Raw genomic sequence first — 25,493 nt, forward strand, 5'->3', positions numbered from 1 at the left:
TCTCATCAGGCACGGATCCAATTTTGGGGGGAAGATGGCGCACGCCCCGCTAAAATCCCTAGAATAGGTTTGTGTTTATATATAATATATTGGGTATTTATTTTGATTAATTTCGTGGTTCATTACAACTACTAACTACTAACGAAAAATAAAATAACATAATTTTATATTTATTGTGTAGAGACTAGTGTGTATGTATGTTACTATATTACAGCTAAATTGCGTTCCGTCATCAATCGCCGTCGGTGATAAACAATATCCTAAGTACCTAAGCACTAATAATATCCTAAGTACATAATGGCTATTTTTTATAATAATATCATGAAAATAAAATATGTTTAATAAATCAATAACAACATGTATGTAACAAGCTTACAACTGTATAGGCATACAGCTTTAGCTTTATCACTTTATCAGTATCTGCAGAGTAGATTGTCGCCGTCGATAACTATATAATATTACCCTAAACCAAATATTATTATTATTATTGTACCATTAAAATTATAAATTAATATATAATTTATTTATTTACTATTACTAGACGAAATTATTTATGATTTTGATAAAAGGTTCTTTGGTGAAATGGTGACAATATGCAAGGTTTTATGAACTTATTAGTTCCTTCTAGTCTGACTTGGATAATAAATAACAAAAATCTGTTTAATATTGCAATAAAATTATGAAAGTGTAAAATCAATACAGCAGTTTATTAAAAAGCTCCCCTTATAATAATATCAACAAAGCTTGAGGGAGAACTTATAAACTCATAAAAAGTATCGACGAATAATATTATTAAATTACAACAATATAACAAAACGTTATTCTTGGTTATTTAATATGTATTTTCGTCCAAATTTGAACTTAAAATGACTATAAAAAAAAACATTAACAACAACTTACAAGGAAGTAGGAACCTTATTGTATTACATTTCTAGTATGCTTTTTTGTACAAAACGTATTTTACAAGGAAAACTCTCGCGTCCTGTAGTAGTGTAGTCAGATTCCGCTCATTATTTTTTTTTTTTATTCAAAATAATTAGAGAACATGCAGATAGTATCAAAGCCCGATTTACAAAACTATAATGATTAATTATAGAAGTTAAATTATGCATTTGAATAATTTATAAAATTTGTTATTTTTCAAACGTATTTTTTTTCAGCACAATTTAAAGTAAAATGAAAATTCAGGCTTTGATCCTACGTAAAAAAAAATCCTTATCTTTCAATTAATACAAAATAAATTATCATAATATTACTTGGCAAAGAGTTGTGAGAGTTTTTTCAGTGAATTCGTGTTTGTTTATATAATACGCTAACCTAACCTATGTATTACACTTTAAATAGATACTATACTATACTATACCTATCGGTCAGTAGATTAGTGGAAAATTATTATAATAAAGCTAGCAACCAGTGGTTAAACTGAGGGGGGACGAAGGAGGACTGAGTACCCCTTCTTATTTATGGTTAGATTATGCGTCCCCTTTAATTTAAGTCTCCAAAGTCTGGGGGGACGCTAAAAAAATAAATTTATTGTGAATTTAATAATATGTTCCATGTTAATTTTAATAATTTATTAAATTATTTATGCAGCCACACACATTGATTAGATTTCGAATTTAAACGTATTTTATTTCGCTCGAATAATCTCCACGTTCTGAAGATGGTTAAGTTTAGTGCGATAAGCGATTTTTAAATAATAAATTATTGTGTAGTAGTGTCACAGAATAGATTAAATAGTGTAGTGTGTTATCCATAATAGTGTGCGATTCCATGTGATATAATAATTATGGTTTAAATAAAATATTAAACTGAAAGAATATGAATAGTGATATTATTTATTATAAATTGTTTTTTTAATGAAATGTTTAAAACTAAAATGTAAATGTATTTTTTTTTTAATTTCGGGCAATGATTTTCAATTCATTTTTAACTTAGCAGGCATTATATACCTATTTAAAATTATTTTTCATAGGAGAAAATTTGATATTACATACTATATTAACATAACATTTTTATGAACCATGGTGTATAAAAAAATCAAATTATATAGGTTCATACCTAGTAGGTTTCTTAAAAAAGTTTGGTTAGATATAGATTTTGGATGAAGAACTCGGGAACGCTCCTTAGTTTTTGGTAACGTTAGTCCCCCCCTCAAAATTTTTCCCACTTTAACCACTGCTAGCAACTAAAATAAAAATATAGTTTCTAAATTATCGAAACTCAATTATAGAAGCTAAAATGTATATAAATAAAAATAAAAACTATGTTCAAAACATTCTGTTCCAAAAAAGTCATCAACTTAGCTATACTGAGCAGGCACGTATCTAGGATCAATTTTCGAGGAGGGTTTTAAATATTTTAAGTCCGTCTTCCGACAAGATTGCGATAACATATTTTAAATATATAACTACTTTAAACATTTCGGGGGTGGGGGGGGGGGGGGTTGAACCCCTGAATCCCCCCCTGTATATGGGCCTAATACTGAGTAATATCTTAGTTAGTAGGTATCAATAGAAAACAAATTGCTGACCAACTATAAAATATAACGATATATTATTGACACCTTTGCTGATTTAAAAAGTAGGAATGTTAATTTATAATACATTTTTATATTGTTTTTTATTATATTTATCGACTTGTTTTATCAATGTTATTACCTGTATTTGGCTTAAGTACATGGCGAATTGTGTTATTAATTTATTTACTTATTCATATTGTTATTGGTACAAGGTAACTACTATATATTTTAAGTTTGTTAGCTCCCTTGCCCCTTTATTTTAGGACCACAAATTTTACTCTGACCAGTGCCTCGCAAATCGCCAGGACGTCCTTGGCACTTAGACCTTAGTCTTTACAACTTTAAACATATAGGTATTGTATTATGTCATTACTGACTACCTGATATGTCGCTTGAAAATTATGAAACATGAGTATGTTTCTGTTCAAGAAATATAATGACAGTTTGCATCTGGACTCGGGTAATTTATACGTACATAGGTACCTAAATACCTTAAAAAAAAAATGCGAAATAATGAATCATCGATTCTATAGATAGGTACTTACAATGTTTACAATTATTATTAATTTGTATAATACTATAATTCGTGAGACAATGGCTAATGGCTGTTACCAAAACCGCAAAGCGTAAATATACCTACATAGGTAGTAAAGAAGAACTTTCAAAAATTATTTTTTTTTCATGACAAATAATCTTGTTTGTCATGTTTTTTTTCATTTTAGTTATCAACGAATAACGCTCACTCTGAAGACTTGTATACATAAGTAGGTATACCTACTACACGTCTAGTGTCTGCACTATAATTTAAGTTGCGATTGTCGATCGATATTAATAAAGTTACATTTATATGTTACATTGGGAAATTGGTATTTCACTATCGTAATAATATGTTTATCGTTGTTCAATTAAAATTGATATTATATAAAGGCCTACAGAATAGATAGATACGGCCGGTCTTATAAATGAGTAAAATATGGGGGTACGATACAGATAATGTACATAACTCGTTACCGTGTGACGTGTGCTGTGTAATGTATAGGTACTTAAGTTTAATGTTTTTCAGTTAATACCAAACACGCCTGGAGTGTGCACGGTGCGCGTTTTAATAATATTTTATGTTCTAAATTGTACGTCTGGGATATTACGTCTCTAAACCACGTGAGTACTATACACCACTATTGAGTTATTATTTTTTTTTTTATCCGTACACATTCGCCACTTATGAAAAAATGGCTCCAAATGCATCACCATTCTTTAATTTTAACATGGACAATAACGCTGTCCATATTCAGAAAAATGTCTGCCATAATTTTAATTACAATAATAAAACTAGTACAATATCGCTGTTCAGAAGTCGTTTGAAATCAATAAGGGAAAAGTTTACTGCAGTCAATAGCCATTATTTAAGGGAAAACGTCATAGAATCAGTCAGCCATTATTCGCCTTCAGCTTTTGTTAGAAGGGAAAAAACTGAAAATACATGGTTGAATGATATGCGAACCGTTTCATGCATGCGTTTGGATTTTATGCGTAAGATGACTATTCAACAAACAATGAGAGAAAAAATGGAGTTGTGGCAAAAGAAAAAAGATGAAATGACACGTGATAGAAAATTTGACATTTCATTCAAATCGAAATTTCAACATGATGACATTTTGGTTAAAAAAGAAAATTACAAAATGATTTTTGACCAAATTAAAAAACGCGCACACATTGCAGATGAACAGGCAAACATTGATTACCAACAACGTAGTAGAGAGATTTGCTTTAAAGCTGTCTTGACAAAAGCAGTTTTAATTGGAAATATTTTGAACAGTTATTTCAACGATCAACGGTTAGTATTAAAAGTAGGCAAACAAATCGAGGAATATCGTTCAATGGAGTTAAGATTAGATGTCTTAAAGAATATTAAAGTTGTTGAAGAAACTCCATTAATTGCCGCTAAAAGCTTATTAAAGGACCTAACATTATATAAAAATAATGTAGTTATGCCAATTCAAGCAGAAATGGAAATGGAGAAAAAAAAGAATTTGTTACATTTATTTTCTGTTAATAAGCCTGTTGATCATAATATGGTAAAAAATGTCAGACGACAATATGTTGCTTTAGTGAAAAATAATAAAGTATTGATTAACAATTTAACCAGTGTAAGAGAATTACCATTTGTAAATGATCCAACTACAAAAGTATTTCGACAAAATGTAATTAAAGTAATTAATACACTAGTTAATACTATATCAACTACTAATGTCACTCATTTAACTGATAAATACAATAAGTTAAATGCATTGTTGAGTGGAAAACTTGTCTGTGTCGCAAACACACAAGTTATGGTTGGTGAGAATAAGGAAGCATTGGCATTTTGTATGGAAACTTTAGCTACAAAAATAGTAAACTATGCAGAAGAAGTAATATGTGTGAAGACTCAAGCTGCTTATGAAATTGCGACAATTATAACTAAGCTTTGGAATGTCCATCAGCAATTTGGTAAAATTTTGTTTGCAGTAATGAAACAAAAATGTCCTTTGCTAGTTCCATTTTATCATCCTATAGCAAAACATTTAATTTGTGAGCAGCTAGACCATAAATCATTTGGTTACAAGTTTGATTCCTTAGGAAATGTTGAATCTGATGCTAAGTATCTACAACGTATGACAGGCATTATACGACTTTATGCATCTCTTATAGTTACCTCATCAAAATGCGACCAACCTGTAATTGGTCTAAGTCATGCATGGATTTTTGTAGCCGGAACATTAAATCAAAACCCAGTTGCAGACATCACAGCTACTTTATTGGTTGAATTTCTAAAAATTGTTGGTTTTGTAATGCATCAAGGATATGGAAATCAGTTCATAAAATTGTTACAACATATTAATACACACTATTTAAAAAAAATCATATTGGTTACACCTGAAGGTAATAGAGGACCTATTACTCGTTTAAATAGCTTTTTGTCAAGAAGTCTATGTACTGGGTCTATTGAAGAACCTGAAGGTATACTATTTGATTTTTGATAATTTTTATTTTGTATTTAGCTTAAGTTATTTGAGAACTTTTACAATTGTTTAATATATATATAGAAAAAATAATAATGAGAAAAATACAAAAAAATTATAAAATACAAAATACAAAAAAAGTGTGGAACAACTTATTTATTATTGGTAGAAAAAAATTATTGTTGATTGATAAAAAAAAATCCTTGTTTATTGAGAGAAAAATACTTATTTATTGAGAAAAAAATGCTTATTTATTGAGAGTAAAATACTTATTTATTGAGAGAAAATGTTATTATTATGTATCTATATAAAATATTGCTTGATTGTTAACAGCACTACTTTTTAATTTAAAGTTTTAACTTAATTTATTGAATGTTGGATTTTATTTACATTTTTAAAATGGTTTATGTTTTAATATATAGTTAATGAATCGCTTTTTGATCTGATTATACATAAATATTATTTTATTTTTTTATTTTTTGGTATTAACGTGTTCATAATATTATGCAACTTATTTTGAAAATATTTGTTTTGAGTTATTTATTTATTTATCCACTATTTTTTTAAGAATTTTACAACTTTGCCGCAACTGAATTTTTAAGTGTTAATAAAATTAACAGAATGTGTACAAAATACTTGGTTTTTTTTTATTTAAGTTTCCTTTTCTATTTAAATGTATTTATAGCAAGAAGAAATATCTAATTTAAAAACATATTTGAAGACTATTGTAGCATACTATGTAAAGTACATTATTAAATACCTATTGGTTGCATAGTTTTTTTTTACAGTTGAAATTTGTAAACTGTGATTGAAAAGTAAGTCTTTAGCAGATTTATTAGGTTCCATAGGAAAAAAATTGAAGTATTTAATAAAAATATTTTGTTCAAAGTTAGTATTATAGTAGCTTAAAAATATTGATAGACAGTACGGAATGAATCATTAATTGTAAAACACCTGTATTTAAAATATTATGATAAGTATAAAATGATGAAGTTACATAAACATTTTTGTTGTAAAATTAAAATTGTTTAAAAGTATTTTAAATGGTAAATATATTTTGTTTGATTTAATATTGATACATATACATTTTTAAAAATTTATATGAATAGGAGGACCGAGGAGTTAGTCAATGTATTTGATAATTGCTCTTTATGTAGTAAAAAATACGTATATAGCCAATTAAAGTGTTAATATTTAATGAAGATCTATACTATGTAATGAAAATCATAAATAGTCTCTAGTTCTCTACATATCTAAAAATTAGTTATAGCTTTTTAACAATAGTTTACACATCAGTGATTAGTCATTAATAATTTCTCTAATTTTTTAATCATACATATCTCTAGCAAGTTTACATTTCATGGTATTTACCTATTACAATCGAATAGTATGTATATTTTTTCATAAATATTATTATGATGTGAAAATAAAAACAATTAAATATTTAAAATTTACTGAAACATAAAAATAATCAGAATACTTAAACACTCAAATAATATTCATGTTTTTAAATTCTATTGTAATGGCCTTACAAATTTACAAAGTGAATACATTATACCTAAAAATACAACTATGGTAAATTTAGTAAAAAAATTTTAATATTCTTTTAATCTCTTAAAACGTTGCAATTGTTACAAAATAATTATTATGAACAGTTTCCAACAATATTCATAAATTATTATTCAATTTTAAATCTAAAACTTAATGATTGATTTCAGCTTAACATTTGGTAATGACTTTTATTATTTTCAGCAATTATTTAATAATAATTAAATTATAATAAATTATAAATATTTATATTAATAAATTAAAAGTTATGAATGCCAAATGTTTGTCAAATTATTATGTTAATAGATCAGTCCTCCAAGCTACCATAAAAATCACAATAGGCTGGTCATTAGCATTTAACTGTAATTTTATTTTAGATTTCTTATGAGAAGTTTGAACAAACATTAAAATAAAATAAAATAATGTAGCTATAATCAAACATAAAAAATCCTATAACTCACTCAGCCAATACCTTGCTAACTGATATAATTTATGACTATACATAACTGGATGATTACAAATATAATTCAATAAAACAAAAATATCAAATTCTTAAAAACAATGTTGTTCTTCATTAAATTTTTTTAATAATATTCAGAATTGTGTTTAAATTTCAAATAATGCCAGTGTTGGGTGAATTACATTAGAAAAATATTAAAATTATGTTAGTTGTCACATAATATATTTTTATTGAAATAAAATTTTCATTACAAGCGATCATTTTTATATTTAAAAAGTAGGGCGTAATAAATAAATTTACTTTTTTTTTAATTAATTACAAAATCAGTCCATAACGACTACTAAGTGATATGTATTCTATTAATTATATATATATTGTATAAGTATAACATTGATTATATTTACATTGTTATATATGAACAAAATTTATAAGTTTTAATCCCTGGCATCTTTGATAATATTGTCAATTATTACCTAAATTTTTAAGGATTGTAGATACATTTTTTCGATTTTTAATTTTTCATAAACATCTTAGCCCTTATTTTTTGTCGTACACTCTACATCATAGAGCAAGAAATTCATAACTTATTTTAGTTATATATTAATAGAAAATTATACATTATTCCATAGAGATTACATAAAAAAAAATTCATTTCAATTGCGTAAAACTTAAATAAAATAAAATGAAATTTATACAGCGTTACTGCAAAAGCAATTTTGTTATGGTAATTTGTTATTTGCGTTACAATTTAACACTGAATACTCAATACTGCCTAATGCCCAATATGGGAAAGTCCACAATTAATCAAGTAAACACGACGTAAATATATGAGTGTATCCACTCACTAGTACTAATTTATATAATTTTGCTTATAAAAAATAAAAATATTATGTAGGACATACCGAATACCGATCGAAAAATTAAAGAAAGTGTCATCAGTTCATCACTTATAAATTTTTTTATGAAATGTCAAAAGACGGATATCTCTATCTCATATTAATCTGTAATCATAAATTCAAAATACCAGGCTTGTTTGCTTATCTAGTACCTTCACGACCATAGATAATAAAGATCTTTATTATCTATATTCACGACTGGTAACAATAGTGATAAGGCGGCAATTTGATAAAAACTCTTATCAATAAGTGATGAATAACACTACAACAGCACATGTGCATTGTGCGAAGTGCCAAGTGCTGATGTCTTATTTTTTTACGACAATCGTGTTTTTAAATACTTAAGAATTAAGGTATATTATTAAATAAAATAATATTGTCTGCTCAATATGCCCAAAGTGAAAAAGGAAAAAGGTCCCAGTGACTATGGCAAACAAGGTAATAAAAATATAGGGATAAATATTTTTTTCATTTCTGCTACTTTTTTGCTTAAAAAATGATTTTTCGTAATTCTTTTAAATCTATATTAGTAACGTTTTTTGATTTATTCATAACTTTAACTTCTATTAATAATATTACTGTTAATCTTGATGCAATTTACCCACAGAAAACTTAAGTGAATGATTAGGTAATGGTTTTGGTTTTATTGATTTTCATTGTTTTAAATTTTTTCGCCATATAAGATAACCGATAAGCAAGGCTCGGAACTTTATGCGCTAAAACTTACTGAAATATGTGCATACATATGCGTTAAAATAATCAAAATATGCGGTATAATATGCAGTAAAAAAATGGCAAATATGCAAAAATATGCAATTTATTGAACAAAATACATTTTACATGCAAAATTATAAACATAATTGTTCACAAATTACCTACGATTTACAATATATATTTCATATCATGGTACAAAATATTAATCCAGTAGTAAATGTTGATAAAAATAAATACAGGCCGGTCGGCAGTCACTATTACCTACGAGTTCTCAGTAGTATAGAGATAATATTATTGTTGAGTGCTTGGGAAAAATACAGTAATAGCCGTTGATGAATTAATTTATTTTGTCAAATTATATTAAATTTAGAATTTCGGTTGTCATATATCTAATATTTTTTTGTTGAACTATAAATTTCTAAAAAAAAAAAATTGTTTTCGTTAAATCTATGAAATATACATAAAAATGTTCTTAAACCTAAAATATGCATATTCGTACAATAAATAATGAAATATGCAAAATTATGCAAAAAAAATTTTGTATTTAAATTATACGTACAATGAATCGAATCAGAATTTCAATATGCACTTTCTAGACAAATATGCAAATGCCTAAAGTTCCGAGCCTTGCCGATAAGTATTATGTAATAAAGTGAAATAGTACTCAATCATGCTAGACTCCGAGAAATTATAATTCTTATAGATAAAATAATTCTAAAACTGTTCAGAGGTATGTTTTTAATTTTGGATTTTGTTTAAGTACTGGTTATAAGAGTAAAAAAATGCTCAGAACAACAAAACATCTAAAATTATACATCAATACATTCAAAATAGTATATAATAATGTAAAAATCTTTTTCTTAATTTTCAACATAATATGTGGGTTACAAAATTGAAAATAAAATCATCTTGGTTAGGTCACTTGATCAAACACATTTTGATAAATTTTAATAGGCATGTAGTTCATTTTTTTTTTTTTTTTTTGATAGGGGCAGATAATGAAAGAATGTTGGATATTATATGTATTAATAAAATACCCAACATTAATATTGTTTTAATTTTTAGGTATAATGTTCAAAAAAGATTTCGGACAACATATATTGAAAAATCCACTCATTATTCAAGGAATGGTAGAAAAGTCAGCTTTATTACCTACAGATACTGTACTTGAAATTGGGCCTGGAACAGGAAACTTAACTGTTAAGTTATTGGAACGTGTAAAAACAGTCGTCGCTTGTGAAATTGATATTAGGTAAATTTACTTGAAATAATATCTTTGATTCAGATATTAAACAGTTAAATTTATTATGTAATAATATTTTTTTTTATAGTATAATTCCTTTTCAATGAATATTGAACCAAAGTTGTATCAAAATAAATCAATATATTTTTAATGGAATTTGGATATTGATTATAATTCATTATATTTTTAGATTAGTGGCTGAGTTGAAAAAGCGCGTTATGAACACTCCTTATCAAAATAAATTGCAAATAAGAGTTGGAGATGTCCTTAAATCTGAACTACCATTTTTCAATGTTTGTGTAGCTAATATTCCATATCAAATATCATCTCCTTTGGTTTTCAAGCTACTTTTACACAGGTAAAAATTATGTAATTTTATTTTATTAAGTTGTTACAAAAAAAGTTAATTTAGTTAAATAGTATTTAAACAATTATTATTCAAGTTTTTTACCTTATGTAAAGAGAAGAATATAACTTCATAGTATTATTTTTGGTACCCAAGTACTTTTAAGGAAAACATTTTATAGCTTCAAATTTTTATACAGGCCTTTTTTCCGATGTGCTGTACTTATGTTCCAAAGAGAATTTGCATATCGTCTAGTAGCCAAGCCTGGTGATAAACTTTACTGTCGTCTGTCAATCAATACACAGCTATTGGCTAGAGTTGATCTTATAATGAAAGTAAGCTATTAATTTCTTTTAGTTCTTACATTTTTATTTATTACTAAAATGTAAATTTTTCAAAATTTTTTAGGTTGGAAAAAATAATTTTAGACCTCCTCCTAAAGTAGAGTCCAATGTGGTGCGCATAGAACCTCGTAATCCACCACCTCCTATCAACTTCAAAGAATGGGATGGCTTAACAAGAATTGCGTTTTCTAGGAAAAATAAAACATTAGGTGCAATTTTTAAACAAAATGCTGTTGCTGTAACATTAGAGAAAAATTATAGAGTTTATTGTTCCTTAAAAAATCAAGTTAGTTAAAAACATAAATTATATTTTTACTTTAAGGACTATTCAATGAGGAATTTTCAAAAAAAAAATATTTTTTTAAATAATTAAAATTAAAATTAATCTTTAGTATGTTTAAAAATGATATAAAATGTCTTGGGTTCTACTGCTGGCTACCCATCAATTATAATACACACAATTTTTAAGGTTATCTCCACTCATTTATTTATATATTAACTTATATTACCTCAAATGAAATCTATTTTTATATTACAAAAGCTAAGATATTTTCCCGTAATTTGGTACCAACAACTATTAAAATGATAGATAATAAATGACATGACATAACATTAGTTTCTTTTTTTTTTTAAATTTTATTCTAAGCATTGTTGTCAATATAATGAAAAACGTTCAATTAAATAAATTAAGTTAAAAAATGATAATTCAGCTATATAATGAAAAATGTTGCTGATTTTATACTTCAACAGTTTAAACAAAATTTATTTTAATAGTGTTAAACAAAAATTAGTAAATAGTAAATTAATCAAAATTATAATCACACCAGTGTCATTAACATAGATACTCATCAGATCATGCCATATAAATTAATATAAAACTAACTTTGCAATTGAAATTGTTATATTAATTTATACTCTATTTAAGTTAAAAAAACATAGTGACCTGTTTATGTCAGTCAGACAACACCCACCCCATACCACTTTCAGACAATTATATACAGTGGCGGCTCGAAGGGAGTATATTTGAATCATGCGATTCACACAAATTATAATGAGTGGGTGGGTGGGTCTTATGGTTGGAAAAGGTAGACTGGACCATTTTTGCCGGTTGGTAATTTAAATATTAAATAATATATAGTTGTAATGTGTACTCAGCAGATAATGTACCTACAATAATAAGTAATAACTAATAACTATATTTTAGGGTGGGTGGTGTAAAAATATTAAACATGATTTGAGGGAAAAAAGTTCAAGCCGCCACTGATTATATATATATAATATTTCGTCACATAGTATTGCCGTGCCCCTGCGAACACCAAGGCTGCCGGCAGTATTTCTTAACTTGAATAAAGTATAGACATACTTAGGTACTATGACTTCACAAGTACATTTTAAAATTTTCGTATCTCATTAAATAATTATAGTTAAAGTGCCAGATCCACAACATATATCTAAGATAATAATGAAGTAGATTTTATTTTATAGTAAACATGAGTTTTTTCTTCCTTTAGGAGGACGCCAACTCGCATGTTTTCTCTGTCTTACAAACATACAACATACCAAAAATTGTTTTGCGCAAGACATCTTTACTCTATCTGTATTTATAGTAGAATATTACTAAAATTCTATAATGCATTGGGAAGAACTTTATCTGTACTGTAGTGTCTTTATTATTTTGATAGACCAATAATTTTTAATAATTAAATAAAAAAAAAACAAAAACAAAATATGTTCTCAAATTGATAACTTTAATTGTATTCATGTTATCCTAAAAATAAAGACTCTATAACATAGATAATATATTTCTCTATGTGCGTTGAATTTTAGTTATTCCACCATAAATATAGAGGGATTAAAGATGTTCTGTGTAAAACAGTTTTCCTGTGTTACTCATGGTAATAAACTCAAAATTTCATACATTATACATCAGATATGTAAGTGTGTATTTGTGACATACAGGGTGATTCTTTTAAGTATTTTATAGTTAACTTTAAATACATATAACTCATAAACTACTCGTCCTAAATTCGATTTTTATGAATCAAAATACTTAGAAAAATATTCTGTAATGAAATATGAAATTAAAACTATATTGTAATTCAAAAAAGTGAAAACTTAAAAAATGATAAGGATAAAAAATATTTAAAAATATAAATTTTTAATAAGAACGTTGGTCTTTTAACTACTTGAAACCATGTAAAAAAATATTTTGAAAAAAGTAAATACTTTTCGAGATAATTAGTGTACCCACTTAAAAGAATCACTCTGTATTATGAACTAACTAAAAAAATTATAATTTATGAATTAAATAAACTTTTTCTATCATTAATATTTATTATTTTAACTGAGTGTTGGTATCAAATCGCGGGAAAATATCAAATCTTGTGTTGGTATATAAATAAAACGGTAGTCAGAAAAAAAGCCAAATTACAATAATTAAATGTATATATCAATTAAACTTAAAGTATAAAATTAGGTATTATTTAAAAATTGTTTACACATTTATTGGTCAAATGTATAAAAAATAATTATAATTAAATATACAAAAAAAATAAAACTTAAAGTATTATTTAAAATGTTTAAACATTGGTCATATTGTATACATATATATTATATATATGTATATAAAATTATTAATACACAGGTCATATGTTAATTAATTTAAAACTTTTAACACTGTTGATCATACTGTATTGTCCATATTCATATATAAAAATAAAATTGTTAAAAATATTATAATATACATTGAATAAAAATAATATTATATTTTGTGGATATTATCTTGAAATCAATTGATTTATGTCTTACACCTTAGATATGTATTAGTATAATGTATTAATGTATATACTTTGTACAAAATGATTCTTTTTAAATGTACAATTTTCAGTATGAACTACATGCTATCTTGAAATAAATAAATAAATATATATTTTTAATTTAAACTTTTTGTTTAATAAAATCAATACATTCATTGCTGCTTAGAATCTAAAATATATTTATTACTATGAATAATAAATAATAACGTATAACTTGTGTATTAATAATTATATACATAAATATGTATACAATATGACCAATAATGTGTAAACATTTTTTAAATAATACCTTATTTAATTCTTTAATTTTATTTGATATATATATATATATATATATATATATATTTAATTATTGTTATTTGGATTTTTTTTCCGTGGCTTATTTTTCCCATGGCTTTTTTTCCCTGGATTATTTTTCCCGTGGCTTTTTTTCCTACATTCAAATATTGAAAACACTTATGGAAATGCTCTTATTGTGCATATAGGTGCGAGGTGGGGGGAAGTACATAAAACCCATGGTATTATGAACCATTTTTTAATGTCTCTACTAATTGAATAATGTGACAGATAATATTTTTGACTACCTGCAAATTTTTACTTTTACCATTGATTTTATAATATACAGATAAACCTTTGCAGAGGAGTTTTTGAATACTGATATTATGCTGTTAATCATAAACCTGTTGGCAAATCTAGCAGCTGACAGCATAATTTTAGTCACCCATGGAATGGTTATCTGTATATTATAAAATCAATAAGTTTGCCAACTACTAATAATTTAGCTTTTGTAAATTTTGTTCTTGCTTTGTCCATTAATCACAATTTGGTTAAAATAAATTGCATTCTATTGCTGGTTTTTTTTTATAAATAAATAAATTATTTATTTTAAAATTAGGAAATAGGCGATGACTTTGACATTAAACAAAAACTGGATGATGTTTTGAATAAAAATGATTTTTGTGACAAAAGAGCAAGAAAAATGGACATTGATGAATTTATTGAGTAAGTTAAACTTAAAATTCATTTTAAATATCATGAATGAGAAATCATTTTTTTTTTTAATAAAATAATTTCATATTTTAAAGCTATTTATTGATTGAATATTGAAAATGTATGTTGTAAATAATGTATGCTTGATTTTTTTTTTTTAGACTACTACTCGCTTTTAATAAAGAAGGAATTCATTTTCAATAAACATGAAAAAATCAGAAAAAGTAACTTTTAATTTAAAACTGTTTTAACTTGAATTTGAAAAATAAAATAAAACATTGTTCAAGTGTACAATTAATTATTTTTCAAAGTTAATTTGTTTAAAATTTTAGTAGGATTTGGAAATAAATAAATAATACAAATTAAATTTATTTTTAATATTATAAACTCCCCTTTTGTTTTGTCAATATAAAATTATAATTATTTTATTGTTTGGACTATACAACTTGATATGTTGTTTATCAGTAATTGTTCCCAGTTTTGTTTCTTTCTTCATTAATTATATTAAATAATCCAATAACTTGTGTTAAAATAAACTATAGGCATGTATTCAGTATTGTTAACTTAAAGTTATTTAAATTTTTATTATATATATATATTAATATAAAACAGTGACGCATTTATTGTACTTAAGGACATCTTTATGACACCACTCTCATGCCAATTTGTCTGGTGGTTGTATACTGTACAGTCTGTACAGCTATATATTTTGGTAAAAAATTATAAATAAGCTTTAAATAATTATGAAGATGTCTATAGTTAAAAACATTTTTTTTTCTAATTATTTATTAAGTATAATAAAATGTATATTTTATGAAATTTAAAAAAAAATGGTATATTATATTTAGATACACTTTCGTGAAACAATGAACTTCTTATACATTTAAATGTAGATTACATTTTATTTAAATCATTTTAGTGTTTACATTTACATATTGCTTTGTAAATTAATTTTTTACATTTAAAATATTTAATTGCAAATTATGAAGTTATACTTTTTAAATACAAGAATACATTTTGAGACTTTTTTATATTGTGTATTACGTTTAATATATTGGTATACACGATATAAATTTTGATATTGGCCCTTCATTTTCTATATCTACAACTAAAATTGTTAACTTTTCATCATGATGGGCTTCTGTAACTACTAATTTAATCATACAGTTAGTGAATAAATATTTCCATTTTAATTCTGTCCTTTGATTCAAGCTCATATTTTGAAAATAATTCACCTAATAAAAATATTTCATAATCATAAATCACTAACAATAATTAAGTTTTATTTGTTATAATTTTTTAACTATTTGATTGATATCTTATGAGATATCAAGACATGTTTAAAGTTAGTGATGTATTACTGAATACAGCATTTCATTATTCTTTTGTATTTTATGAGCATCAATATCAAATTTATTTTTTCTTACCAATATTACTTACCCCGTTTAACATTTTGGTTGCAATTTCATGATGCAATATACAGTTTTCTAGAGTGCCTGTTGAATCTGTTATTGATAATCGAATATTTAATATAGTTTCTAATTCATATGATCCAATTTCCTTTTCAAAATTAGAATTACATTCTGGATTAACACACAATAAGTATGTACTGTTCACATTCATACCACATAGATTACTGCACAAAATGTTTTAAATGTTTAAAGTTTGTTTATAACAATTTAAATTTAGAGTAATTAAATACTTGCCACTTATTTAGAACCAACGGAGATAATCCATCAATATTAAATTTACTCACAATTGCATATAAGATAGCTGTAAATTGTCCATTAATTTCATTAGATTTGATTAAAACTCGTTTACAAGTCATAATGTCTGTTATAGTTGACACTGAAAATATATCAATTATTTAAAATATTAGGTGGGCAGACCAAGTACTCTAAGCTAAATATGAAAATTTTATATTTTTTGTGTTATATAAACAAATGAAAATTTCTAAACAGTGTAGAGGTAACTTTTATAGAATTATATAATTTTCAATATATTTATATATGTATAATAATAAAAAAAAAATAATAAATATATGCTTGTATTTTATGTAGGGACATAATATACAGTGTCCTGCGAGGATTTACCCATTGCAATATCTCACAAAATAATGGAGATATTAAAATTTTGGTTTTATAATAAGATTCATAGGGATAAGAAAAGAACTACAATTAATTCATTTTAATGTTTTTGTAAAAAAATTCAAAAATAAATTTTTTTATTTAATTATTTCCAAAAAAAATTAATGATAGCCATTTTATAGAGTTTATTATTGTGAAAATATGTATTGATGTTTCAAAATTTTATTTTCATTAATTTCCTGATTTTTAATACTTTTTCTAGTTTTGAAGAAATAAAATATGATTATAAATTTATAACTATTAGGAACACGGAAAGTATTCGGCCGGCCGTATGGTAATGCGCGCGGCGCTGTGGGTCACATGTTTGATAACATTATGGTATTAAATAATTCGCAATTTTTCTTGAAACTAAAAAAAATATTAAAAATCAGAAAATAAATGAAAATAAAATTTTGAAACGTCAATATTTTCAGAAAAATAAACTCTACAAAATGGCTATCTTTAACTTTTTGGAAATAATTAAATATAAAAATATATTTTTTAACTTTTTTACCAAAACATTAAAATAATTTAAAATATGAAATAATTGTAGTTCTTATCCTTGTGAGTCTTATTACAAAACCAGAATTTCGATATCACCATTATTTCGGGAGATATTGCAATGGGTAAATTCTCACGGGACACCTTGTATATATATAAGAATTACAATGTACTGTGTAAAGCCACATAATATATTGTCATTCAAAGCTCTTATAGCACTTAATAGTTAATAACTAATTCTTAACAGTTAATAAATATAAATTACGATTGGGAATGTTAATGATTAGTTTAGTAGACAGCCCAGTCAAGTATGTATTTGCATAATTTTTTAAATCATTAGCTTCATTTGTAAATGGATCCTCGGTTACAATTGTTTTATTGGAGACAACAGCTGTCATGCTTCTTTTAAAAATATTCCATTCCAAATACAAATTTGAGAAAGCCAAGACTAAAATACAAGAGTATAACCAATTAATTATATTTTTCTTTTTAATCTTAACTTAATAATGGTATGCTTATTTAATTTATGGGACTTGTGAGTTGTGACAGGCAATGGTAATATGACATTGAGTTCAAAATTAATTTATTAAAATCAATCTTATCAACTAACTGTTGTATGTGGTATTAAACTATTCATTCATTTTTAAGAATAAATGCTTAACAGATTTTGGAATAATATAAACAAAGTAATACAATTAACAATCTTATGATAAACATAATTAAGATGTAACAAAATTAATTGCCCTAGCATATAAATCTAATTTTACAATTAGTTTATAGAGAATTACATATAATTTAAAAAAATAATGTTAAGTATTGAAGCTGGGTACAAAAAAATTACACAATTATGGTCAGCTAATAATTTTATAATTCAATATTATCAAATAATGTTTCATTGAAATTATATGCTTCTGTATGTCTATATACTCAAAACCTAATAGATAGTTTGAGCACCAAATTCAGATCAATTTATATTTTTGGATTACCGAACTGGATTGAAACTAAAGTTACAATCAATTTAATTTGGGTTAAAATATCCAATCTGGATTTCTATATAAATCCGGATTAATAAGCATCTTGAAAACAATTATTATATTTTTATTCATCTAAATATATAACTATAATTCTGTAACTACTCATAAATTATGTTTTTTACTAAGAAAATGAAAAAATAGCTAATTATGTCAAAGCAATGAAGCCGTATTGAATCTGAAATCCAAATCAATGGCTTGGTTTAAAAATGCATATGATATCTATGATATATATTAATGGATTGAATCCGAAATTCTGGATGAAACGGATTGATACAAAATTTGTATTAAATAATTGTAATGCGTAATCCGGATTAGTCAAAATAATGCTCAACACTAGTTTACAATAGATCAAATTAAAATATATATGTATATATAATAAAATAAAAAAAAAATATTTAATGTATTTGATTGTATTTTATTGTTTTTGACATTTCAATGCTATTAAAAAAAATCCTTTAAAACTTATATCAATTGAAAGAAATTGTTTCCTTATTTACCTCATAATTTAACTATATAATTTTATACTTGATTACTTGTTTTTTTTGGTATCCATTGTGTAGCTCTTTCAGATAGTTCTTTATCCCAAATTCTTATTATAAGTGTTGGATATGTTTTGTCCATGACAACAATTTCTTTTAAGAATGCTTCCTTGCCAGTTTTGGTTTTTATTAATTTAGTAGACTTAATCTTAAAAAAAAAAATTAGCTGTTAAGTATTAAGGGGATTGGAAGCGGTGATTCTCTATCTTTGTCTAACATACGTGGGACATATGTCACTGTGGGACATACGCTTGACAAAAATTAAGGTACTTCTAGTTGTTTGATTTAAAATATGTAACGATGTGTTAATTGATATACAAGTTTACTTTGCATCGGCCGAAGTACTTTTTCAATTGTAGCAATATTTTGATAAGAATAAATATTTTAAATTTTATATATTTGTGAATTTTTTTATTAAATATATTAAAAATACGCTTTGACCGATACAAAGTAAACTTGTATACCAATTCAAAAATCTTTACATATTTTAAATTGAGCAACTAGCAGTACTTTAATTTTTATCAGGCGTATTGTATGTTTCATGTGTGTTAGACAAAGACAGAAAATCACCGCTTCCAATCCCCTTAATTTTGCATTTTTAACAGGCTTAAAATGACTTACACATCTAACTACGACCAACAAACAACACAATTTCCCACTCATCTCTTTTCCACTAGAATGGATATCATAAATATTAATAAACATGTTTTGTGGACAAGTGGGAATTCTGAGAAGATACTTATATTTCATAGAATCATGAACATCATGTAGCAACATTTGAGATGAGCTTTCATTTAATGTTAAATAGAATGAGCTAGATATCGAATAAAATAGAATTAGATGAGTTGGTATACACATTAGTAAGCCAGGGCCGTAGCTATTTTCTATTAGGAGGGTCCATACCTCTTTCATACTGCCTCTTAAGGAATTTCCTTGAAACCACATACTAAAATGTATTCAATTAATGGAATTAATTTGTCTCTATTGGTTTTATTATTTAAACTCTTATCAATTATCACAATGCACTACAGGCACTATACTATAAATTTATAATAATATTATATTAAGTATTTATTCAGTTAAAAAAAAAAAATTTAAATTAACATTTTAAATTTTAGAATATACTAGACATTTTTAAATTTTCTACTTTGTTAAAGGGGAGGGGGGGTTGAAAACCCTAAACCCTCCTTGTAACTATGGCCCTGTAGTAAGCCAACATTAGTATTATTTAAGTCATTAATGCTGAGTTGCATGGAAAATGTATTAATTTGATGGTCCAATCAAGTTCAATAGACCATTAGCTTACTGTTGATTCGTTAAATGTTTAGTGATTCTTCATGCAACTCAGCATAAGTTTATTTTTATACTATATTTACCTAGAACTTTTTGGCATATATTTATCTTTGATGTCCATATTATAAGTTACATTTGAATTAACCAAGTCAACTGTTGGAAAACATGAATAAATAATTTGAAAAACTAACTGTAATTATTTATTGCATATTATTTTGTACTTACCAACATCTCCGATTTTAAAGTCATTATATAAACGTCTAGTATAATCATTAGAACCCCAAACACTTATATTAACTACATCTTCTGGAGAGTCTCTTATAGTAAACGAAAAGACAGATTTTTCTTTATTATCTGTTGAAAATATATAATTAGATAGGTACATATTCATATTTATTTATTTATTATGTAATAATCAGGAGTTGGGACTTATAGCACTAAGAGCACTAAAACATTTGCTTATATAAGACCCAATAAACTTAAAAAAAATACATTCAAAATCAAATCAAAAACTTGACAAATGAGATTTGTTAAATACAAATAAAAAAAGTTATTGATCACAAAATAAATTAGATTATTTTCTTGAAAACAACATTAAATGTAGTACAAATACCTGACGTCTTTCAATTAAACAACTAGGATTACTACATTGTTTTTGTTTTTGTTGAGTATAATGTGCTATATTTTTACAAATAGTATTATTAAGCTTAAAAAAAAATATTGTAATTAATCAATCAAAATTTATTTTTTAGCTTTTATTATTCACTATAGCTTAATAATTACAATATATTAAAATATTAATAAACCAATATAAAAAATATAAAAAACAAATAGAATAATAAAGTAATATTAAGTCATATATAACTAAAAATATATAATTAAAGAGCATAAACATAAACACTCAGATGTTCAAAATTTTAACTAATATATTTTGAAAAATTATAATAATCCATAAATTGTTAAAAACCATTGAATATGCCTCAGTATACCAAAAAAAAAAAAAATTAAAAATATACAAAAATGTTTAAAATATGCAAAAACCTTCAAAATATACAAAACATGCAAAATAAAATTTGAATTCTCCATACCTTAGAACATATTTATATATCACTTTGCTATGGTTTACTAAATCTATGATGGATATGCAAATGCTTAAGTCTTGAACCTTATTAATAATTAATAGTTCATAGGTATTTATAATCAATTTTTATACTGAATTATTGTAAATAATTTTAATCATAAATTTAAACCCTAGCATTTAATTATTTTGAATCAAAAAAAAAATATTGTTCTATTATGCATATTGATTAGGTTTTAGGTAGGTACTTGTATATACTTACATATGATTTGGAATTTGGAAATAAATAATTATATAAATAAATATAAGTATAACATAAATAAATAATTGATTTAAACTTAACATAATAATGTGATATTTTTAATTATTGTTTAATGTTAATAGACAATCATTTAATTTATAATAATATTATTTTACCTTGTTTTGATACTATTACTTTAGGAGTTTGTTTAGCAATAATAATGCCAACTACTAAAATATTTGTTGTTCCAGGGAAAATTGAATTAAGCTTGAGTTTCATTACACCGGTATTCATTTTTTAAAATAATATTTAGTAATTCTTTAAGTATCTATATACACCTAAACAGTATAATAATATAAATATATAATATATTTTTTAAATAAAAAATAATTAAATACAAATTTGGATTATAGTATAAGAATGGAATATTTAAGAAAATTATTTTAATGTGTACTATGTGTAGTTAGATGTGGTAACTTAGTACTACTTATTGAAATGCAGCAACCTAATAAAATAAAATAAGTTGAATTACTCATATTGGCTGCAATCAAAACTAACTTAATTATAGAGTGATTCGCCAGACATGCTCACCCCTTTAATAATGAAGTTGAATAATTTTGATTTTTAAATATACTTAAAGACGTCATTGTAGGAAAAAGGCAGTGAGCATACTTGTGAAACACCAATCATCCCATACAGTTTAGGTAAATTCAATGTTTTTTTTTATACCTATTGATACATATTTTTTTAAAGTGCAAATAATTAAAATATAGTTGTTGAAACTTATTATTTTTGAAAATATTAAAATTTTAGTGTTTTAATAATGAAACCACTAAATTTCTATATTTCTTAAAATGTTTATATAATATTCTTTCAATATTTAGCCAATAAATCAATTTAATAGTTATTAACTCAATTTCACACATTTTGTTAAATAATATAAATAGGTTAGTGAATACAAAATATAAAGGTAAATAAAATTGAGAGATTAGGATTTTAATAAACTTCTAAGAGGGATATTTCGTCTTTCTAATAGGTTAGTATAACTATTTTAAGCGATATTTTAATTATTTAATTTTTAAATTAAAATTTAAAATTTGTTCTTTTCGACCCAAATTAGCCGAATAGCTACAATACATTTTGTTTTGACTGTTTATATGCCAAATATGAATTGTTTATGTTTATACACCTACTGGCTACTCGCTACTACATACCCAAATAATATTTAGATTTTAGATATATGACCAGCGTCAACGGCAATCGTTATAAACTTATTTATTGGCATTATAGGCAATAAATAATAATAGGTATATACATAATAAATAAAATTGATTAGGATGTATAATAGGTAGTTATAATTTAAGATTTAAGTATAAATAAAATTAAAATACTAAGTTTAATCAATGGTATTGGTATACAACATAAAATCATAAAATGACCTACCGTTGCTTTAGGACCCTTCACAGTTCACTGTTTCACATTGCACATCATACTCATACTATTAAATCATAATATAGTACCTATATAGATCGATGTATAAATCTTATTTCACGACATGTTCTAGGTTAGGCTGAATATTTGAATGTTTTCAAACTTTAAACTTTATACGTCAAATGTCAATATCTTAGTTAACCTCACGATTTGTCAAGAAAAAAACAGAATTTTTACCTAATTAATTTTAAAAACCACACCGACGCAGTTGTGGTATTTGTATGGTATAATGTGTGGTATAGACGTATCGCGTATGGTAAATATGCAGGTGAATGGTAGTGAACCAGATACCATATACTCATCATCATTGAGATAAATAACCAATAAAGTCGGATTCACAGCTACGTCGTGTCGTGTCGCGCGAAGGCGTGGTAACTATGGTTACAATTGGTAACCAATATGGTTTAAAAGTTGAGCCGTATTCAATTCTTCGTATCTTCGGTTTTAACTTGGTTATGCCACCATACCAAAAGTTATTAGCGTCCAATCAGAATATTGTGGTTTGATTGATACGACCTAGCTGTGAATCTATAGATCGGCAATGACCGGATTTTTCTCACTGATGAATTTTAAGTGTTTCATACATTATCCCGTACCTTTTTTCCAGCAAAGAAGAAGATAGGTAAACATTATTGTTTCTTGTGCCTATGCTAATTCTATGTACAAGTTATATCTTGTAAAATATACGATACAAGGTGTTTATACTTTATTTTATAAATCATATTTAAAAACGTACCTACCTATAACCTTCCCACTATATCTTTATAATATCTTGGCTAAATTTTTGATTTTATAATTTTATCATACACATTTTACGCGTTTTTAATAATACTTTGTTCCTACCTGATCAGAAATCGATTTTTTAAAGAGTAGTAAAAATTATTTTATTTTTTTTTATTATATATTAAATTTATTTTATATTAATTATCAGGCTATATAAAAAAAAAAATGAGTTAAAGTGACTAAAAATTACCATACTCATCGAGCCCATATACTGAAATAAACAAACATAAACAAGGTCCTTGGTATTTAATCGTAATAGGTAGTTTATATTACCTTATTGCCCTTACTTGAAAAATCCTTTTTTTGAGTTGTCGATTATCTATTGTCTTTTTATAATTCTACAATAGTCGAATTATAAGTGAGAAGTAAGCAAAGAGAGTATGCAAGAGAAATCAACTTATTCATAATCGTTTATTGCTAAGTGATCTAAAACTGGTCTCAATTACGATCTTACCTAATTGAATGTAATACGAATTTTTGTATTTACACGAGAGCGTGAAGATGTTTTGAGTTTATGCGTGTATGTCTTATATATTGTCCACGAACCATGATATTATAACTCGGCATTTGAATATTCAATATTTTAATAATAAATGGGGGCTTTATGGCTATACTGAATTATTGCATATTTCTATAGTAGGTACTAGGACTACACTAGGTGCTTGTCCTTGTACTATACCTACCTACCAACGATTACGACAAAATATTATACAACACATGTGTGTTTATGACTTAACCTAAGGGCTAAAAGATCTGTATTCAATATTTTATTATTTTTAATTTTAAAATGCAGATATTACCTTTCATTTACATCATGTTAATAAAATTAATTTAAATTAAAAAAAAAATTGTAATCATCTAAAATATTTAACGCAATATTTTGAATTGAAAATTTTAATTGAACGGTATAATATCTCTATTGTGGGGAAAATTTTCAAATTACATTTTAAATACACAAAATGATTAAATTATTATTATGTAAAATAAAATTGATTAAACACGACGCTACACCCGCATGTGTTGTCTTCGTAGTCTTACAAGTACATAACATATCAAATATTACGCTCAGCAGATCACGTTTAGTTCCGTTAGTTTAAAATTTAGAGAGAATTGACCTCTTATAAAAATTAAAGGTAACATTATTATATACGTTATTATTTAGGCTTTTATTATATTTTAATTTTAAAGCGAGTAATGAGTATTTTAAAAATTGTAAATTGTTTGTATATTTTAAAACGCTCATAACTCTCTTTAAAATTAAAATATAATAAAAAGTCTACGAGGAGCCTTCGATAATAATTTTACATTTAATTTTTATAAAAGGTCAATTCGCTTTAAATTTTAAACTAATCGAGCTAAACGTGATCTGCTGAGCGTAAAATTTGTTATGTTACGAACTTGTAAGACGGAGACAACGCAGCGGGTGCTGCGCCCTTTAAGATACATGAAACACGTATCATATTTCAATGAAAATATGAATATAGATTTAAATTAATAAATATACATGTCATATAGACATATCATTAAGTG

At 25.2% G+C, this 25,493-nt stretch overlaps 4 protein-coding genes across 4 annotated transcripts; 2 read left to right on the forward strand and 2 right to left on the reverse strand.

Moving 5' to 3' along the window:
- The first annotated feature begins 3,535 nt into the window (after window positions 1-3,535).
- On the forward strand, window positions 3,536-6,113 carry LOC107162180 (uncharacterized). Its single transcript, XM_015508965.2, has one exon. It carries the CDS (start codon window positions 3,751-3,753, stop codon window positions 5,536-5,538), a length of 1,788 nt encoding a protein of 595 aa, XP_015364451.2. The 5' UTR covers window positions 3,536-3,750; the 3' UTR covers window positions 5,539-6,113.
- Window positions 6,114-8,681: 2,568 nt separating this feature from the next.
- Window positions 8,682-15,175, forward strand: LOC107162185 (putative dimethyladenosine transferase). The gene is made up of 7 exons (XM_089216728.1): window positions 8,682-8,862; window positions 10,204-10,390; window positions 10,572-10,739; window positions 10,927-11,062; window positions 11,136-11,357; window positions 14,783-14,889; window positions 15,039-15,175. The coding sequence occupies exons 1-7, from the start codon at window positions 8,814-8,816 to the stop codon at window positions 15,079-15,081; spliced, it is 912 nt and encodes a 303-aa protein (XP_089072854.1). The 5' UTR covers window positions 8,682-8,813; the 3' UTR covers window positions 15,082-15,175.
- Window positions 15,176-15,803: 628 nt separating this feature from the next.
- On the reverse strand, window positions 15,804-16,604 carry LOC149060862 (uncharacterized). Its single transcript, XM_089216729.1, has 2 exons — window positions 16,318-16,604; window positions 15,804-16,112 (listed from the first exon to the last, which is right to left on the reverse strand). The coding sequence occupies exons 1-2, from the start codon at window positions 16,498-16,500 to the stop codon at window positions 15,924-15,926; spliced, it is 372 nt and encodes a 123-aa protein (XP_089072855.1). The 5' UTR covers window positions 16,501-16,604; the 3' UTR covers window positions 15,804-15,923.
- On the reverse strand, window positions 16,547-23,241 carry LOC107162177 (meiosis specific with OB domains hold'em). The gene is made up of 8 exons (XM_089216730.1): window positions 23,133-23,241; window positions 21,866-22,027; window positions 20,596-20,724; window positions 20,454-20,523; window positions 19,699-19,891; window positions 19,072-19,225; window positions 17,770-17,952; window positions 16,547-16,725 (listed from the first exon to the last, which is right to left on the reverse strand). Exons 2-8 carry the CDS (start codon window positions 21,981-21,983, stop codon window positions 16,547-16,549), a joined length of 1,026 nt encoding a protein of 341 aa, XP_089072856.1. The 5' UTR covers window positions 21,984-22,027; window positions 23,133-23,241.
- Between the last annotated feature and the right edge of the window lie 2,252 nt (window positions 23,242-25,493).

Source organism: Diuraphis noxia, unplaced genomic scaffold (genome assembly GCF_037042655.1).
Source record: "Diuraphis noxia isolate RWA-SAM2 unplaced genomic scaffold, SU_Dnox_SAM2 contig0001, whole genome shotgun sequence".
Classification (NCBI taxonomy): Eukaryota; Metazoa; Arthropoda; class Insecta; order Hemiptera; family Aphididae; genus Diuraphis; species Diuraphis noxia.

Bases quoted from the DNA above. Each gene is read 5' to 3' on its own strand.
- LOC149060862 (XM_089216729.1), bottom strand. From the start codon at position 16,500: ATGAATGTGAACAGTACATACTTATTGTGTGTTAATCCAGAATGTAAT. The intron at 16,113-16,317 runs GTAAGTAATATT...TATTTTTATTAG, and splicing joins CAACCAAAATGTTAAACGGG to GTGAATTATTTTCAAAATAT.
- LOC107162177 (XM_089216730.1), bottom strand. From the start codon at position 21,983: ATGAATACCGGTGTAATGAAACTCAAGCTTAATTCAATTTTCCCTGGA. The intron at 20,524-20,595 runs GTAAGTACAAAA...GTTTTCCAACAG, and splicing joins CTTTAAAATCGGAGATGTTG to TTGACTTGGTTAATTCAAAT. The intron at 17,953-19,071 runs GTAATCAAGTAT...CTTGTATTTTAG, and splicing joins ATGGATACCAAAAAAAACAA to TCTTGGCTTTCTCAAATTTG.
- LOC107162185 (XM_089216728.1), top strand. From the start codon at position 8,814: ATGCCCAAAGTGAAAAAGGAAAAAGGTCCCAGTGACTATGGCAAACAA. The intron at 11,063-11,135 runs GTAAGCTATTAA...AAAATTTTTTAG, and splicing joins GAGTTGATCTTATAATGAAA to GTTGGAAAAAATAATTTTAG. The intron at 11,358-14,782 runs GTTAGTTAAAAA...TTTTAAAATTAG, and splicing joins ATTGTTCCTTAAAAAATCAA to GAAATAGGCGATGACTTTGA.
- LOC107162180 (XM_015508965.2), top strand. From the start codon at position 3,751: ATGGCTCCAAATGCATCACCATTCTTTAATTTTAACATGGACAATAAC.